A 20,641-nucleotide genomic window follows, 5' to 3' on the forward strand; every position below is an offset into this window, starting at 1 on the left:
TGAAGTGGTCAGGCGCCCTCTCTATCTCTCTCCCTTTCTTCTCTCTCCCCCATATTCCCTCTCACCTCCACTCTCTCCTCTCCCAGGAGTGAACTTACAAGTAGGCCTACGTCTCGTGTGGACTCACTCGGAAGTTACTTTCGAAATTAAACGAACATGTAAACACACCAACTTCTCTGGGGTTAGGTGAATGACCGCTAAGGTGCCTCCTTTGTTAGTATGCTAATTCTCCTTTGTTATATACCGTACGTTTGATTGTTGTGGATAAAGGATATGACCGTAGCCATGACTACTATGTTCCTTCATTGTTAGTTACCGTAAGGGATTAGAGAGCGCATAAGGCCGCTTGTTATGCTAATTCTCTTCATTGTTTGTTACGGAACAGGTTACTCACCTTAGGTAAAGGTTTAAACTCAGTCGCTACGCTATCGCGACGATTGATTGACTTTTATTGAATAAAACCGCTGTTCCAAAGGCGACTGGGTGCAAACCTTTACCTAAGGTGTTTAATACGGTAAAACAATGAAGAGAATTACCATAACACTTATCGGGCTTGCGCAGCTGAGCAGTCTCTCTAATCCCTAATGGAAACTAACCATATCAGTAGTGGGGTGGGGGAGGTGGGGATTGGGGGGCCGGGGCAGTGGCGGCTGCAGGCATTTTTCGGGGGTTCAAGGGTGGGGAGGGGTCAAAGTGAATTTCAGGGGGGAATCAACCCATTTTGCGCAAAAATGGAGCAAAAAGTCTTTTCTATTTCAATTTCTGTTTGTGTATTGTACCAAACGAAAACCGAAGGGGTTATGTGAGTTGATATATAATTTGGCTTCTTTAACAAAGATTTGTTCATTAATTTATCTTTTTAAATACAATTAAGTGTGCTGCCAAATACTGATAGATATCGGGCTGATTATACTGTCATTGGAAGTGGTCAGGTGCCCCCCCCCCCTCTCTCTCTCATCATAATAATAATTGTTATTATCATTACTATTTGAACCAACTCGATATTATGAGTTCAGTTAATAAAACTTCAAGGGTCTTTTGGTGAAAGTGGTGCCGCAATTGGGAACTTGGTCCAATTTTCCCTTCCCCTCTTAACCTGTGCCTCATCTCCCGGTCCCTTTCTCACCCCATTCTCCCTTTCTTCTCTCTCCACACACAACTCCATGAAACACACACACACCCCCCCCACACACACACACACCGCTCTTTCCCTCTAGGTGGGAGGGGGGGACTAATCGCCTTTGATTGAAGTTACCAAGTACAATGCCAGAGTCCGCTTCCCTCCCGTAACATTAACTCTTCCTCCTCTCCCAGTCCATCCACTTTCCTTATCTGCTCTCTCTCTCCCTTTCTTCTCTCTCCCACACATGGCGCCAACCCACCCACCCCGTCTCTCTCATTCCCTCTCACCTCCACTCTCTCCTCTCCCAGGAGTGAACTTACAAGTAGGCCTACGTCTCGTGTGGACTCACTCGGAAGTTACTTTCGAAATTAAACGAACATGTAAACACACCAACTTCTCTGGGGTTAGGTGAATGACCGCTAAGGTGCCTCCTTTGTTAGTATGCTAATTCTCCTTTGTTATATACCGTACGTTTAATTGTTGTGGATAAAGGATATGACCGTAGCCATGACTACTATGTTCCTTCATTGTTAGTTACCGTAAGGGATTAGAGAGCGCATAAGGCCGCTTGTTATGCTAATTCTCTTCATTGTTTGTTACGGAACAGGTTACTCACCTTAGGTAAAGGTTTAAACTCAGTCGCTACGCTATTGCGACGATTGATTGACTATTATTGAATAAAACCGCTGTTCCAAAGGCGACTGGGTGTAAATTTTTACTTAAGGTGTCTAATAGTACTATAGTACGGTAAAACAATGAAGAGAATTACCATAACACTTATCGGGCTTGCGCAGCTGAGCAGTCTCTCTAATCCCTTATGGAAACTAACCATATCAGTAGTGGGGTGGGGGAGGTGGGGATGGCGGGGCCGGGGCAGTGGCGGCTGCAGGCATTTTTCGGGGGTACAATGGTGGGGAGGTGTCAAAGTGAATTTCAGGGGGAATCAACCCATTTTGCGCAAAAATGGAGCAAAAGGTTTTTTCTATCTCAATTTCTGTTTGTGTATTGTACCAAACGAAAACCGAAGGGGTTATGTGAGTTGATTTATAATTTGGCTTCTTTAGCAAAGATTTGTTCATCAATTTATCTTTTTAAATACAATTAAGTATGCTGCCAAATACTGATAGATATCGGGCTGATTATACTGTCATTGGAAGTGGTCAGGTGCCCCCTCTCTCTCCTCATAATAATAATAATTATTATTACTATTTGAACCAACTCGATATTATGAGTTCAGTTAATAAAACTTCAAGGGTCTTTTGGTGAAAGTGGTGCCGCAATTGGGAACTTGGTCCAATTTTTCCCTTCCCCTCTTCACCTGTGCCTCATCTCCCGGTCCCTTTCTCACCCCATTGTCCCTTTCTTCTCTCTCCACACACAACTCCATGAAACACACACACACACACCCTCTTTCCCTCTAGGTGGGGGGCTGATCGCCTTTGATTGAAGTTACCAAGTACAATGCCAGAGTCCGCTTCACTCCCGTAACATTAACTCTTCCTCCTCTCCCAGTCCATCCCCTTTCCTTATCTGCTCTCTCTCTCTCTTGAACTTGATCCAATTTTTTCCTTCCCCTCTTCACCTGTGCCTAATCTCCCGGTCCCTTTCTCACCCCACTCTCCCTTTCTTCCCTCTCCACACACAACTTTATGAAACACACACACACACCCTCTTTCCCTCTAGGTGGGGGGGGGGGCGGCTGATCGCATTTGATTGAAGTTACCAAGTACAATGCCAGAGTCCGCTTCCCTCCCGTTACTTTATCCCATTTTCCCCTTCTCCTCTTCGACTGTCCCTCATCTCCCGGTCCCTTTCTCGCCCCACCCTCCCTTTCTTCCTTCTCCACACAGTGCCAATTCCATGAAATACACACACTGGGGGCTGACCGAACCACCGTCAGTCCGAATTTCTAGGGTTCGGATTCGGGTTGGGTTTAGGGTTAGCGTTAGCGTTAGGGTTAGGGTTAGGAACCCTAAGAACCCTAAGCCTAACCCTAAAAATTCGAACTGACAGTGGTTCGAACTGACGGTGTGTAGGCCTACCAAACAAATTAAACTTTGAGGAACCTTTGAGAAAAATGCGGACATCTGTGGAGATGAGAAAAGAGGAGAGGAAAGGCGAAGAAAGGAGATCGAGGACATGATAGGAAAAAATAGGCCTATATAGTATTTTAACGCATGTTCGTGGTAAAATCAGTTGATTTTTCAGGACTTTTTTATTTTTTCAGGCGGAGTTTTGCTTTATTGCGTGTTTGATTATGAAAAACGGAACACATTTTCAAATATGATGTACGAAAAAATAATCACGAGCGGGGGAGGAAAAGCCCCGGTCGGGGAGAAATTGAAAGGAAAGGGAGGAATTAGATTTAGATGATGTTCCCAATTTTATCACTATCACCAAAAGACCCTATTTTATAAATAAAAAAATAACTCGCCCCGATTCCATCAATAAAAAAATTATTATGAGCGATGAGGACGCTAGACCAATTCAAACACCGGTGTCTATCAAACCGCAGACAAACCTTGAAACCTGGCAGATAAAGTGGACAGCACCCACCCAGCTCTATTGATGTATGAGGCACAACTTTCAGGGTCACATTTATAAAGACTTAACGGTGGGATTTATTGATTGATATAAGCCTGTATTCGTGGTGCGTCACGCACGTGAAGCTACTTCAAATTTTACAGCTGATTGACTTTTAACCGTAAATCTTTTCATCAAAATCTAAGGTACATATGCATACGGGAGCCGCAACATCGCTAATAGAATAATATATACAATAGAGGTAACCCTGTCGCATCTATTCATACATAATCCTTTTGTTCATCCATTTGTACATCTATGAATCTATGCGGAATTATCTCTATTGTAAGGCTGCTAGTCAGGTGTAGGAATGCGTGTATTTGGATTCGTCTATAGACGAATCCAAATCCACGCATTCCTACACCTGACTAGCAGCCTTTAGTTGGGTAGCCGCCGGCTACAATGCACCCAAAATGTGAAATGATTCGCTCTTGGCGGAAATTTTAAACTGCATTCCATCACCCGTTGTACACCTTCCGCGAAAACACAGGTGGACAAAAGAATGATTAAACAATACAGTTCCCTTTGTCAAAACACACAGCTTCTATATTCTCTGTTGAAGTGATATAATAATCGGATTAACTACACGCGGTATCTATACATTGATGTACTTGCGAACAAAAGGACTAGGCCTATGTATGAATAGATGCGACGGGATTACCTGCGGAATTATCTATATTGTATATATTATTCTATTAACCCCCTCGTCCTTGCATCTTCTCCAGGTGTTAGGCGGGTTTTATTTGCACAATTGAACGCTCAAAACACCAGGTTGGTGCTAGCGGCTACCCAAAGATGTCCGATCAAATCCTGACCATGACTTGGCTCGTTGGATTCGTCTATAGTGAATAACATCGAGTCAGCACAATATGAATTATAAGAACCCATCATTATTTACCATAATACAATTTTAAGTAGGCAAATATTTTAGCAGTAGTGTAGTATCAAATAGTATAGTGAATAACATAGATTCAGCACAATATGAATTGTGACATTATTTGTTATCTTTTAGATACCTTAACATACTATTTTTGAATTCATTTACCAGTTTAGTTTCTTTAATTTCACTTGGCAAACTATTCCACAGCCTAGGACCAAGTGTTAAAACGTCAGTGACTTTATGGATGTCACTTCGATAATTCTCTTTCTTTCTGGTTTTATAATTGTGAATAGACTTCATGTTTATGAACAAGTTGTCAAATGAACTTGGTAATAGACCCTTATGATATTTGTACATAAATATACCCAGTTCTTTATTATACAGATGGCATATATTAAGTAAATTGTACTTTTCGAACAATGGTTTGGTGTGGCAAAGATACAAACTATTATTTATAATTCTTACTGCTCTTTTCTGGAGCTTCACAAGTCTGTTTAAATTATACTTATTAGCAGAACCCCACAATATTATACCGTAGCTTAAATATGGTAAGATTCATTTCGATTTGGATTTGGAAGATACCTTCTCTTAAATAACAGTATTGCGAACCACCAGCATCCATAGTTCGATGTAGAGAGTCTTTCCTATTCAGAGGAAATATTGCAATTACACACCTTATTGCCTTTAACAATAACCAATGACACTAGCACATATCAGAGAAGATGTAAGAAAAGGAGGGAGAACAGAATTATATCCTTGAGATAATCCCGTAGGTAATCCTGTTGCACCTATTCATAGTCCTTTATTCTCAAGTGGTGGGTTAACCAACAATTAACAATGAGAGGACATTCCTGAACCTCGTTCAGTTGGGGATGATTTGAAGTGACCGCCAATTATGACCATTTGATATTTAATACCAGCAACTGAACGAGGCACCTTGGATAACATATTCTCTACTAAAATGTATTTGTAGAAAGAACAAGTTGTTCTCGTAACAAGTTAAACTCCTTATTGAGGAGGGCAAAACAAAATTATTTCAGTTCACAACTGGACAAAGAAAGGTATAATATGAGAAATACATGGAAAATTCTGAATTCTGTACTCAGATGTCCAAAAAAGACATCTTCTCAAAAATTTGTAAGTGACAATGAAACTTATAATGATCCATCAAAAGTAGCAAACAAATTCAATGAATTCTTTGCCAGCATTGGACCTACACTAGCTGCCTCTATAAAACACCAAGGTAAAAATTTATTAATAACCTGACATTCGCCGCTGACATTCGTACTGCAGAAGTGGAGTTATAACTTGTTAAACTTTGCTCCTTCCGTAAAAGGGTACATTATTTTGGCACTACATTATTTCTTTTTTTCACATTGCTGGTATTAAATATCAAATGGTCATAATTGGCGGTCACTTCAAATCATCCCCAACTGAACGAGGCACCTTGGATAACATATTCTCTACTAAAATGTATTTGTAGAAAGAACAAGTTGTTCTCGTAACAAGTTAAACTCCTTATTGAGGAGGGCAAAACAAAATTATTTCAGTTCACAACTGGACAAAGAAAGGTATAATATGAGAAATACATGGAAAATTCTGAATTCTGTACTCAGATGTCCAAAAAAGACATCTTCTCAAAAATTTGTAAGTGACAATGAAACTTATAATGATCCATCAAAAGTAGCAAACAAATTCAATGAATTCTTTGCCAGCATTGGACCTACACTAGCTGCCTCTATAAAACACCAAGGTAAAAATTTTGATGAGTATCTAATTAATAGTTGCAACTCTAGTTGTTTTTTCAAACCTACAGACGAAAATGAAATCCTGAAGATTATTAACAACTTAGGTAATAGAAAAAGTCCAGGTTATGATCTAATAAAGTCTGACGTGGTAAAATTGGTTGCCACTGAAATTTTATATCCATTGAAAATCATTTTCAACAAGTCACTAACAGAAGGAATTGTTCCTGATGCTCTGAAAATAGCAAAGGTTGTACCTATATATAAGAAAGATTCTCCACAATTATTTGGTAATTATAGACCAGTATCTGTGTTGCCTTGTTTTTCAAAAATTCTTGAAAGAATTGTTCATGAAAGATGTAGTAACTTTTTAAATGCCAAAGAATTACTGTACAATATGCAATATGGGTTTCGTCATAAACATTCTACGTATATGGCTGTATTAGACTTGAGTAAAGATACAAACAAGGCTATTGATGAAAATATGTATACTGCAAGTGTCTTCATGGACCTTTCAAAGGCCTTTGATACTATTGATCATGACATCTTATTACAAAAATTGTACCATTATGGTTTTCGTGGTGTACCGTATAACTGGTTTGAAAACTATCTGTCAGACCGTAAACAATATGTATCTTTTAATTCTGCAAAATCATCTTGTACCAGTGTGAAGTGTGGGGTGCCACAGGGCTCCATCTTGGGGCCACTATTATTTATTATATATATGAATGACATTAGCAGAACATCCAAACTTCTTTCGTTTATATTATTTGCAGATGACACAACTGTTTTTCTTTCTGATAACAATATTCAAAGGCGTTGTGACAATATGAATAAAGAGTTGAAGCAGATTGTTAACTGGTTTAAGTGTAACAAGTTATCCCTGAATGCCAGTAAAACAAATCTTATGTTTATTGGAACACCTCATCAAACAAAGAATATGTCCACAATGTATTTCTGGATGGATGCAAACTTTCACGTGTATATGACGTTAAATTTCTGGGCATTACACTTGATGACAACCTAACTTGGAGGTCACATATTAACAACATTAGTAAAACATGTTCTAGAAATATTGGTGTCCTAAACAAACTTAAACTTTTTTTACCAAAAACAAGCCTGTATCAGTTGTATTGTGCGCTACATTACGATTGGGTTTTGGAAAGAACCTTCTGTTAAATCATGCATGACTCAATTACAAATCTCTAAATCCCTTTCTTCTTATCTATTGATATGTTGAATAGTGTTTATCTTTCCCTAAAGTAATAGATTATGATACTAAATGAACAATCAGCTTGGCCAGTTCGCACTAGGCCCTACATCTCATAGGACAATAAAGCTAGCGCCTTGACCGATTCTTCCTGCATATCAATATGCTTCATTTACATTACATTACAGAGATCGGACACTAATCCCAACCATAACAAACCATGTAAACAATGATCACCTATATTACAGGTGATATTACAGGTCTATATTACAGGATTAGATTAGTAAACTATGATCTATTTGCAAGTATTGATTTGATTGAGCAGGAGAGAGGTGATACTATTTTTTTTTATAGTAGTCTAGTTGCCGGCGTCAGGTATACATAGAATGTTTTTTTTTATGATGATGACATGGACGTACTGATCATTATGTATGATGATGCAAACTCATTATGATAGGTGTTGTTCGTTTGGCAATTTGGGAGGGGGTGGGGGTTCAAAATGACCCCATAGGATTATAAAATCAAAATTTCAAATTGCTCAAATACCTCTTTCAAATATATCAAATTATTTACATAAATAAACAAAAACAAAAAATAAATAAATAAATAAATAAATAAATAAATAAATAAATAAATAAATAAACGAAAAAAAATTGAACAAATTTTAGCGTAGCATTAAAATCACAAATATAACCATTGCTGGCAGGAGGACTCGAACCAACGATATTGATATCAGCAGTCTGATGCTCTACCATTGAGATATTGATATCAGCAGTCTGATGCTCTACCATTGAGCTATGACAGCATCTAGTGATGAGGGTCGAGTTTTTAGCTTATACAGTGTTTGTCTGTGATAATGCCGCCTCGTGAAAGAAATAAATATAAAATCTTAATTTTTAATTTAAATTTATTTGATAATTTTCTACCCTATATTTTCTTTAGAGCAGGGACAAATATTTCCCCTTTTATCCAATTTGACCGCTATATACTTCGTTTATTACTGATTTAATTCCGCGATTTGTTCCATTAAGCAATATCAAAGATTAATGTCACACATCTCACAACAGATATTTAGTTGGCTTAGTGGTCTTGCACAGTGATGTTTAACCGGGAGGTACCGAGATCGATTCCCACCTCTGCCTGCAATTTTTTTTTCAAGACTGTGAAATAATAACCTGACATTCGCCGCTGACATTCGTACTGCAGAAGTGGAGTTATAACTTGTTAAACTTTGCTCCTTCCGTAAAAGGGTACATTATTTTGGACATCTGAGTACAGAATTCAGAATTTTCCATGTATTTCTCATATTATACCTTTCTTTGTCCAGTTGTGAACTGAAATAATTTTGTTTTGCCCTCCTCAATAAGGAGTTTAACTTGTTACGAGAACAACTTGTTCTTTCTACAAATACATTTTAGTAGAGAATATGTTATCCAAGGTGCCCTAGGCATCCTATTTTTTGTATGAGATTTCTTAACTACCTTTTTTGGAATACATTCATCAAAAACCGCATTAAATTTATCAATAAACTTGTTGTATGATACATTGGCATCATGATTTTCACACACATTGTCCCAGTCAACCTTGCTAAGTTTATCTTTAAGTGCATCAATGTTTTGTACACTCATATCCCTAATTTCGATGACAGAATCTTTGGTATTTTTACCATAAACACTTAGGTTTGTAGACACAAATATAGGAAGATGGTCACTTATATCAGTTAGAATAATGCCAGATGTTTGATTTGCATAATTGTTGGTAAAAAGTTATCAATCAGAGTTGCTGATTTTCTAGTTATCCGAGTCGGTTTAGTTCATGATGCACTTATGGTCCATGGCAAGCCCGATTCGACCTTTGTGGCATTAAACCCAGTTAACAGGAAATTAATCCAGTAAATCGATTCAATATAGCAATAAGCTCATGCATTCGATCACTAACGGCAACCAGCTTCGGTCGATTACCCCAGCTGCAGCGTGTGTAAACTCTAATTTGCATAGAGGCTGTACGTGAAATTATTGATTGGCTCCAAACAAAGGATTTGAACCGGTGCACGTAATCATGGCGCAGTGCAGTCCATTCAATCAAATGTTGTCATCAACCTATTTGATCGCAGTGCATTGTTATGTGTGTGAGACGAACTGTCGCGGTTGATTGCAATCAAACAAACGATGTCTTATGTATTACTTTGTTCCGTGATGAAAATCGTGATGTTTTATTTAATCACTCTCGAAAAATGTATTTCTTTTGTAGGCCTATTACTTTGTTTTGTGATGAAAATCGTGATGTTTTATTTCATCACGCTTTAAAACAAACGATTTCTTATGTATTACTTTGTTTCGTGATGAAAACCGTGATGTTTTATTTCATCATCACGCTCTAAAACAAACGATTTCTTATGCATTATATTTGTTTTGTGATGAAAATCGTGATGTTTTATTTCATCACGCTCTAAACAATAATTATAGTTACATGCATTTCAAGAAAAAATCTTATTAAAACGGTAGGCCCTATGTTGTTTAGAAAAAATGTAGAAAGTGATGATGATGATGATGTCGATGATGATGATGATGATGATGATGATGATGATGATGATGATGATGATGATGATGATGTCTCCAAAAGTGTCCCGGTTTTTTTTCTTGCCCTAAATCGTGCGTATCTATTAATAATCAATAATCAATAATCAGTCCCGTGACGGCCTCCACTAACTAGCTACTAACTTGGGTTATGGGCCCTGATTTTCATGTTCACTGTCACTTACTCATCAGCGAAGTACGACCCTTTGTCAATTACCTACAGTACCAAATTTCGGCATACTATTTAAAAAACTCATCATGATGATCGAACAGAGAGTACTTTAAATGTAGCTTGTACTGTTTTCGTGTGGCATTCTTCAGAAGTGAGCGGTCCGTTTACCAAAATTTTCGGTCAAATCTCCATTCAATTAACACGGGATTTGGCTAGCTATGCCTTGCCCTCACTCACTGTTTTACCAAAGTACGAATATTTCTGAACATCTAACCTAGCTGTAATTTTAGGTCATGTTAGAGAAATATATTTGCTAGAAGTTTTTGAGAGTACTTTTAATATTGGCCGGTTATTTTTCACACATTGACGTTAACTAGGCAAATGCCTATCCTTTTAACGTGGCACGATTTGTAGAGGTCACAGCTCAATGGTGAGAGCACTGTGTATTGTGTATAGGAAAACGGACAGTAACTGCAGTATGTATACTAGTGTATAGAGAATATGATGTTATAACATCTACAAATTCACCAGTTGGTTTATGAACATCATCATTGAGTAGGTTTATATTAAAATCACCCATTATAAAGCATGGACCATGTCTCCCAGATTATGTAAAGAACTTGATGGTTGCTACACAAGAATGCTTAGAGCAGTTTACAACATCAATTGGAAGCAGCACATCACAAACAAAGAGCTGTATGGGGACCTACCGAAACTTTCACAGAAGATCAGAGAGAGGAGGACACGTTTCGCTGGACATGCATACAGAAGCAAAAATGAGCCTGTAGCCAAGCTGATCCATTGGACACCAAAACATGGAAACAGAAAACCTGGCAGACCCCCTCTAACATACGTGGATGTATTGAAACAGGACACTGGACTGGATGTTATGGATGTGGGAACGGCCATGCAGGACAGAAGGGTTTGGCGTGCTGTTGTAGTTCGAGGACACCACTCATCTTAAGCAAGTAAGCAAGTAAGCATAAATAGGAGCTTATTTTCCTGACCTGTTATTTTACATAATACAGCATCAATATATTTATTAAATTCATCAATAGTTTGGTCAGGTGGTCTATATACAATTCAATTCAATTCAATTTTATTAAAAATAACATCGTGGCCCACCGGCCAAATTGCTGCCATTTTTTACAATATAAAAATATTAAAACATCAAAAAGTTGCAACCAAATTATTACACATAAATGAACAAAATAGCATTAATTAAGAAAAAAGATATAATAATATTGCACAATATAATAAATATCAAAATTGCAAAATAATCAATGTCCACAGCAATTAAACCTCATTCACCTATACCCTGCTCACACATACACATTAACTTCACACACAGGCACGCCACTAACAACAAACTCACATGTATAGCACACCATTCACAAACTTGCCAGCACTTAATTACACCATGCACACATAACTCCATACAGCCAACACAAACAAAATATGGATTCACAAACTCATTTGCATTCTCTCACTTACCATGTACACCTAACACCACTCAAGTCACAAGACCCTTTACTCACACATACTAAATCAGACATCTTTCATACACTTCTCAATCCCAACCAAAGCCCCAATACATGTATTATTGCACATCAAACATCAACAAAAGCATACAATGAGTAAAATTAATATTACAACACAAAGTGAGTACATGATGAGCCACTAGTTACATTTACCTTGATTGTTCAAAAGATTGATAAAATAGGGCACTGGGCTGTTACGAAAACGAGATGTTCTGATTTTAAATTGGGAAACAGAATTTGCATTACGGAGGTTCCTGCCATGCGATTGAATACGGGTTGGTGGCAGCAGGTGTTTACATCTGATATTATCTGGGAGACCAATGGCAAATTTCAAACACTGATTTGTTCTCCTAGTATCAAGGGGTTCAAGGTTACACGATAACAAAGCATCATTATAGGTGGTGTAATCAGGGCCTAAAATGGTTTTACATGCCCTTCTTTGAATTCTTTCTAATTCATTTCTTTGTTTAACAGTAATACCTGAATGCCAGACTGCAGCAGAATATTCAAGGACAGGTCTGAGATAACTCTTGAGAACTACAGTGAGCTCCTTTTTGTCAAAGCCAAATTTTTTTAAGAACGGAGCATAAAGAGCCTCCTATTGGCTGCCACAAGCATATTATTGATCTGGGCATCCCATTTAAGGTCATTTTGCACCCATAAGCCAAGAATTTTAGCTTTATTAACGACAGAAAGGGGTTCATTGCCAATAGTGAGCTCAGAGAAAAGAGGTTCAGATTTGCCAAAATTAATCTGAAGAGCCTGACATTTTGAAGGGTTGAGTTTCAGACCATTAGTCTCAGACCAATCCTCAAATTTGGTTAGGTCATCCTGTAAGCCACCTTTTTGCTTTACATTACGGTTTTCTGCAAAAGTCATATCATCGACATACTTCCAATACTCAGTTTTTGCATCAGATGCGGCATCATTAATTAAAATCTGAAAACCCAGCGGGCCCAGTTTTGTACCTTGAGGTACCCCGCCGTTAACAAAAACATATTCAGAGAGGGTATCATTTAACTTAACACACTGTTGCCTGTTGTGTAAAAAATCACAAATCCAGGGTATGATGGATCTCCGCACACCAATGTTGATCATCTTCTCAATGAGGAGGGTGTGGTTGATCAGGTCAAAAGCTTTGGAGAAATCTGTAAGCACTACCGTACCCACGTTTTGTGATTTTTCAGCACCCAGGTTAAGGAAATGAATGAGATTGAGTAAATAGTGACTAGTGGAAACCCCTGGGACGTTGCCAAATTGACGGACATCTATCAAACATTCAATATCATCTAAAATCCATTTGGTGATAAAGCCTTCAGCAACTTTAGAGAAGATGGATGTTAAAGACACAGGTCTTAACTTGTCAATACTAGGGGGATTTGTTTTTGGAATTGGAACAATAATAGCTTTTTTCCACTGATTGGGCACAATTCCCTCTCTAAAAGAGCTATTGAGAATGTCTGTGAGTGGGATGCTGAGTTCATAAGCAAACTCTTTGACTAGCTGGGGTTTTATACCATCTGGACCTCCAGCTTTTGAAGGATTAACCTTTTGAAGTTCAGAGTAAACCTCCCAGGGATATAATTGACAGATTTCTGATTTAGCAGGTAAAAAAGGCGTGAGCTTTTTTCTATCAAGTGGCTCAATGTGAGCTGACACGTTGGCAAACAAGTTATTAACAGCGTTTGCTTTACCTGCACAGTCATCCTCTTTTATGCCTGGGATATTTAATCTGAGTTCAGATTTAGTGTTGTTTGTAATAACTCTAATCTGCTGATGCCACTTACGAGGGTTGGTTTCCTGAAGAACTCTAATTCTATCAGCATGATATGATTTTTTTGCTTTAATTACCTCTCTTTTTACAGCATTGCGTAATCTACGCCACTCATGTACATCAGATTCAAAAGCTTTTTGACGAGCTATGATGAGATTTTTAATATGAGTAGTAATCCAGGGCTTATCATTACAATGAACCTTCTTCCTTTTGATTGGAAAACACACATTAGTGACAGATTCAAGCATGGAGTAAAATAAATCAACCTTGTTCTGTGTACCAATACAATTCAAAACATCATGCCAGTCCTGATTTTGTAACCAACTACCAAGGACTTCAATTCCAGAATCTGTATAATTGGGCGACCAACATAATATTTAGCACTGTTTTTAGTTCTTACATTTACAATTGGTTTCCACAAAACACAGCTGTGGTCACTAAAACCTAGAGGTGAAATAGGTTGAGGTTTATTATAATACTCTTGTAATTTACTGTTTGTGATGATAAAGTCAAGCGTTGCTTTACCCCGTGTAGGAAAGTCAATTAACTGAAACAGGTCATTACCTCTTGTAATGGGCGCGATATTCATACGATTAAAATCACCTGTTATAACAATCCCTATTTCCGGGTATTTAGAACGTAAGAAATCAACACTTTGTAATAAATGTTCAGTTAAAAGTTCCTGGTACGGCGAGTCTGTAACTATATAAACGGCGCAAATTGCCACAGCTGACACACCACGCGGAAGTCTGTTCGGACGAACTTTCACCCACCTGCATTCGAGTTGGTCAGGAACAATGATGTCTGTAATGGGAGATGATGGAATGTTCTCCTTTACGTAAATTACACCTCCCCGCGCTGATGTTCACGGTGTTTTGAAAACATTGTGTAACCACCAAAGTTCAACTGATGTTCGGGGATGTTGTTAGAAAACCAAGATTCAGTTATCACAGCTATATCCACCTGATTTTGATCAAAAATTACAGCAGTTTCATCAAATTTATTGCCAAGCGACTGGGCATTGGTCATAAAAATTGTGGGCAAACTGTGGGCAAACTGTGTCGTGAGGACTTGCTATTGGTAACTGTTCTGTTTTGTTCTCTGCTGGCATGGCTATCGATCAAAGGAATACTGATCAAAGTTCTAGGACGAAAGTCAACAGATGGTTGTACGTACTCATCATGGTAATCAAAAACTGATTGTGAAACATGTTCAGTAATTCTGACAGGAATGCTCCTGTGTATATGTCGGCCACCACGGCGACCACGGTAACGTTTCTGTATACCGAGATCGTGCAAATTGGCCATAACTTCTGGAGACAAATCAGGAAGGTTTTTGCCATGATTGAAAAGCAAAAGATCAGTTCTCGTGTAAGTAATACATGCATCTGTAGGGCGTGTTATTTCAGGAATAGTAGAATATGTAACAGGTTCAGTCAATATCGGTAAAGTTACTGGGCTCAAAATTCTGCTACTACTACAGTTATCGTGTATGTAGATGTCTTCGCAATTACAATGTTTTGCGAATTATTTTTTTCAATTTCTATAAACAACGATTCAGTATACTTCAGCTGATTTAGATCATTAATATCATGTCTAACATTATAAGCAATATTCTCATCAACATACATAGAAACACCACCGCCTCTCTTGTCATTTCTATTACACAATTCGAGGTTATATCCTCTTAGATGATAGTAATCATGAGGCTTTTCTTTCAACCATGTTTCAACCAGTCCAATGATTTGAAAGTTGACATCAATTTCTGAGAGTAATTCCTTTAATGTATCGAAGTTTTTAGTCAGACTTCTTACATTGCTACAAAGTAATGATAAATTGCTGTTTTTATACCGGCTGTTTCTTTTAGGTTGTCTGTGGAAAAATATTGTGTGTTACTATTACATTCATTTGCTTCAAATGCATCATCATTATCAAAAGGATTGTATTTCATGTTATCGAAATGGGATTTCATATACTCAGTATCAGCCGACATGTCCTCAAAACACCTATACAATTCAAGTTGGAATTCGCGTTCGTCAGTAAAATGATTAAAAGGCAGTGTCAACTTTTCATTACAGCTGGAGCAGTGCCAATATTTTGTATAGTCATTGCTTCTGAATTCCTTTGCAGATAGGTCACTGTAACATTTGTGAACACATTTCTTACATAAATTGCAAATTAACTTTCTATGATTTCTTTTTACAAGATGGGAGCATATAGCACATAAACAAGACATAAAATAAATAAAACAACAAACAAATAAAGTAACAAAATATATAAAGCAATAACCTAGTTATGCTGTAAACACAGCAAAATATTAGGGTTTCACTTAGATATTACTAAGCTTGCATGCCAATATTATAAAGAACATATTTATAAAGAACATATTTATCAAAAACAATTTGCGAATTAAGACACATCATATCGATGTTGAATAATGCAGTATTAGACTTTGAACATGACCAATTTATAGAATAAACGTACTAGATTCATAAAATCTGTATATTGAGGACATACATGAATTGTATACAAGCATACATGAAAAAACAATTTAACAATGTTTAAGAGTTTACAATTGCATCTTTAGAGTCATTTGGAACCGTTATGTAATCATATCAGGAGCATAATATATGTCTACAAACATCATTTCTAGACTTAACATAGATATATCTACCTTTAATGAAACCAACATGGAATAAAAATACGAAGCACATAAATACATGAACTTGTACATACAACAAAGAATCATTTTGTAACCAACTGAACATGGATTGCTATCGAGAGCATTATTGTATATCACAAACATGGATCAATGTAGATACAACAAGATATCATTTAGAATTGTCATGAGATAATATATCAACAACATTGTAAATCCCGTTGTACATGTTAACCTACAAGGGTTTGAAGGAATTGGAATTTATGAATTCCAAGATTTCATAAGTCAAAAACCACAGGTCACAGAAAAATGTTATGATTGACTTTTTTGATTCAAATATCCATCTGAGTAAATTGATACACTTTCCATGATGCATAAGTCATTAAAAAAAAAAAAAAAAATACCCATGTAAAAATGACATTTGGTCAAAACTGAACAAAAATCACCAAAAAATGGCATTTTTACCCAAAAATTAAATGTATTGACTTTAGCGAAGATTTTGTTTACATATTTCAAATATCCTTGTGACATGTGTTCTGTACATCAAATATAAAGTTTCTACTCCATTTAGTTTTCAAGAAATAACTTGTTAAAATATGCAAAATTTTAGGTAAAAATTAAAAAAATCCTTAAATAGCGTGACCGTTGCCATGGAAACGGAATAGAAAGCACGGAATACAGACTTGGCAACATAATAGATATTAAAATTCAGACTCTAAGGAATAATATAGATGATTTTCAGCTTTGTGAATAATCTTTACCACGGGCCAAAATTTTCAATAGCCTGGCTTCCCTATCACTTTTATCTCTTCACTTTACAAAATAACATAAAATTTTCCTCAAAAGTTTGTAAAAATAAATAATTTTTACATCTTCCCTTTCCAAAAATCGACCAGCCTAAAACAGGACGACCAATAACAAATATGTGCAAATATGGCAGCGCGCAATCCAAATACGGCAGCCAGCTCGCACGCAGTTTGTTCGACGCACAATACGGCGCACGTGGAGGTTACTAATATTTACTTTCGAACAATTATGCATTTTGCGGTCAATTGCGAGATATTAATAACCGAGATTTGCGTTTGCGTTTTTACAAATAATAAAATATGATTGTATCACACGCATAGCCATATTCATGAGGTTATGAAATAACTTTAAGCTGAATTTACTCCATCGCTGAGCGACGAGCGATTGGTATTCGACCAATGAGGTAGCGCGCTTTTCCCAACGCAACAAAACAGTGCTCTACCTAATTGGTTGAAAACAAATTACCATCGCTTAGCGATGTAGTATAAATTTGACTCCCTTAAGGGTAGACGAGGTATTGTTGGTCGAAGCAGCCTAAAAATCCATTTTCATTATCTAGATCAATATATTATTGAAAATTAACACCTTGATGTTTTGCAAAAGATCATTCTACAAATCGTATACTCTGCAAACTTGCTTAATTTATTATTTTTAATTAGTGATGTATGTTTTACAAAAGTGTTGTTGTTTCAGCCATCTTCACAACGTAACTCAAGAACCGCAGCACCTATAAAAGTATATCTGTGATATTTTAATTCTTCTACATGTTAGCTATAAATTGAGCAATGCAATTTTTGCCAAAGCTCACTATCATTCGTAAGATGCTGTGAACTACCAAATCACAACAGTTTAAAATGATTAATAACCTTAACGTTAACAAACAACCCTATTCATCGCATCGCAAAAAACCTCTTCCCGAAATAAATGTAGACCGTAAGTTTTTAACGTTACAAATTCACCAAACTGATGATAGATGTTTGAAATGTTTTTCAGAATGCTCCTACCCAAAATACAATTGTGAGGGCACCGCAATCTACTCCACCCAACGATCGCCTAGCCTTTGCGATTTTTGTAACGATTTGTTGCTGTCTACCGTTTGGAATTGTGGGGATTGTCCAGGCAATGAATGTAAGTTCATTTTGAAGTTTAGAACTATCTTTTATAAGATATACAGCCTGTCTCAAAAAAAATTGTGCAAGTAAAAAGCGCCCTCTATGGCAATTAGAGAAACCGTTGTGACATAATGCTTACATCAACGTCACGGGCGCAGTCTTAGCTCTCAAATGCCGTTTGTGCTGTTCAATTTGCTTGTTCCAATTTCGAGATATGTTTATTTAACAACGAAAGGGTAAAATCACAATTGTGCCACTTTTACTAGGGAAGAGAGCTGTTCATGTAAATCAATGATTGCTGATGTTGATGCGTCTAATGCACTCCTTCTTTCGTGGCGCATGCATTAGACGCATCAACATCAGCACGCGTGTATTATTTTGTCTAATATCTCTCCCAACAAGTAATACGCGTTCATTAACCTATAACATGTATAAGTGCGCAATATTCGTTTGTCTTTTAACATGTCTTAAGTGACTAAGAGACATGCACATGTATTTAATTTTTACAGCAGAATGTGAAATATTTATTTATCTTTTAATCTCTTTTAAGTGAATCATCATTCCTGCATCATGATAAAACAGTCAAAACATTTTGTATTGTGTAATTGATGCATTCTTTTGATTTCACGAAGGAACTCTTTATAAACTTGATGCTATCACTGTTACATGTAAAGCCATCTTCCCTAGTAAAAGTGGCACAATTGTGATCTTACCCTTTCGTCTTTAACTAAACATATCTCGAGATTAAAACAAGCATATTGAACAGAACAAACGGCATTTGAGAGCTAAGACTACGCCCTTGACGTTGATGTAAGCATTATGTCACAAAGGTATTTTCTAATTGCCAGAGAGGGCGCTTTTCACTTGCACACTTTTGGAGACAGGCTGTATGTGATGCGATCAAGCAAAATCAGTCGGAACTCGGAAATATTGATTTTGAGATAAAGCCAAACAAAGAAAACATTTCCTTTTGTTTCCTCTTGTTTTGGAAACTCTTTAATTACTCATATCTTTGGAACTGGTTGTTCAATTTCAATGGGATTTTCTGCCAAATCCAGCTTTGTAAATGCTTTTTACTATCCTATAAGACACTAAAAATTTAATATTTCCGAGTTCCGAGTGATTTTGCTTGATCGCATCACATATTTGAGACGATGATTAGTCTACTTCGTAGCCCCTTTTTGAAATGCATACTCCAACTCATATCACATAGACTGGTTCTATTTTGGATCGCGTTACAACCGGCAAATTTGCGTAAAGTTGGAAACCAGCTTATTTTTTCTTATATTGGGTATGCGGAACTCGAATCTGTTGTCTGCCAAGCAGTATTATGAGACCGTGACCCTCAAAAAGCCCCCAAATGACCCATAGGATCGTATTTGGGGCAAAAATTCATTTCATTCCAATAACCCTTTCAAATTTTTGTCTATGCTCAAGAATCCCAGCAATGTTATATAGCGAGTGCGACTTATAGCTAAGACGTTAAGGCAGCTGTGTACTCTAGACATTGTTTCTTCCGCAAAATTGAGTTTTTTTGATATGTTTGTACTTTGTTATGTTTTTTTATAAATACAAGGAATGAAAATCCAGATTTGTAAACTCCAACTGCAATATTTTAAGGATTTTATTTCACTATTCCACTCGTGTTTGAAATTGAAAAGGAAAGAAAATCTTTGTTGTACCAGCAAGGTACACGCGCGCAACAACGTATCGCGTTGCGTATCGCACAATTTGTTAACGCACAAATATGCTACGCATACGCGACGCTTATCTTCATGCGCGGCGCATCTTATTGAAACACCACGGACGCACAAAAACCAAATGGCTCCGTTTTAGCTGATAAAATGTGGGTTTTTTCAAGTTCTTTCCCCCGATTTAAATATCAAGTTATGAATGGATTTTGCTCAAACTTCTCAAGGGGCCGTGGATTTACCCGATGTTTATGTAATGTAAGGTAAAAAAATAAAAACTGCCGCATTCTCCTGCGAGATTCGATGAAAGTGCAATATGTGACCACTTTAAACTTCAACGGCCATTATTTCAATGTTCATTTTCTCGGAAAAATGACGATTTAGGTACACGATAACTCAATAAATACAGCATCTATAGGTAAGCAAATATGATCATCGTAAAAAGCATGATCGACTCAAGAAACGGTTTTCTCATTTTTTTAAATATTTTGGTCTATTTCCGATTTTAGGCATCATTTTGTGCAAATAGGCGTTTGTGAATTTTAAAAAGTTCAATTTGATGCCTTATATGGTCAATATCTCAAAAAATAAGGCTAATATCAAAAAAATAAAAATAGCGTTTTTTGGAATGGAGCCTCAAGATTGAGCTAAAAACAAAATAAAATATTTTGGAAAGAGTGTTTTTTTGTTATGATGTACCTAACAAATATTGCCAAAAACTCACCTTTTTGTGATTTTCTTCATAATTGTTGTTTTTACCGCAAATCTG

General features: G+C 36.9%; 1 protein-coding gene across 1 annotated transcript in view; it reads left to right on the forward strand.

Annotated features, from left to right (window-relative positions):
- LOC140135642 (proline-rich transmembrane protein 1-like) overlaps nt 1–20,641 on the forward strand; it is a 33,680-nt gene that overhangs the window by 9,586 nt on the left and 3,453 nt on the right. The window contains exon 3 of the mRNA XM_072157215.1: nt 18,063–18,197. Coding sequence (XP_072013316.1) covers nt 18,063–18,197 — 135 coding nt within the window. The remainder of the gene's footprint in view (nt 1–18,062; nt 18,198–20,641) is intronic.

The sequence above is a fragment of the Amphiura filiformis genome, chromosome 16, assembly GCF_039555335.1.
Source record: "Amphiura filiformis chromosome 16, Afil_fr2py, whole genome shotgun sequence".
NCBI lineage: Eukaryota > Metazoa > Echinodermata > Ophiuroidea > Amphilepidida > Amphiuridae > Amphiura > Amphiura filiformis.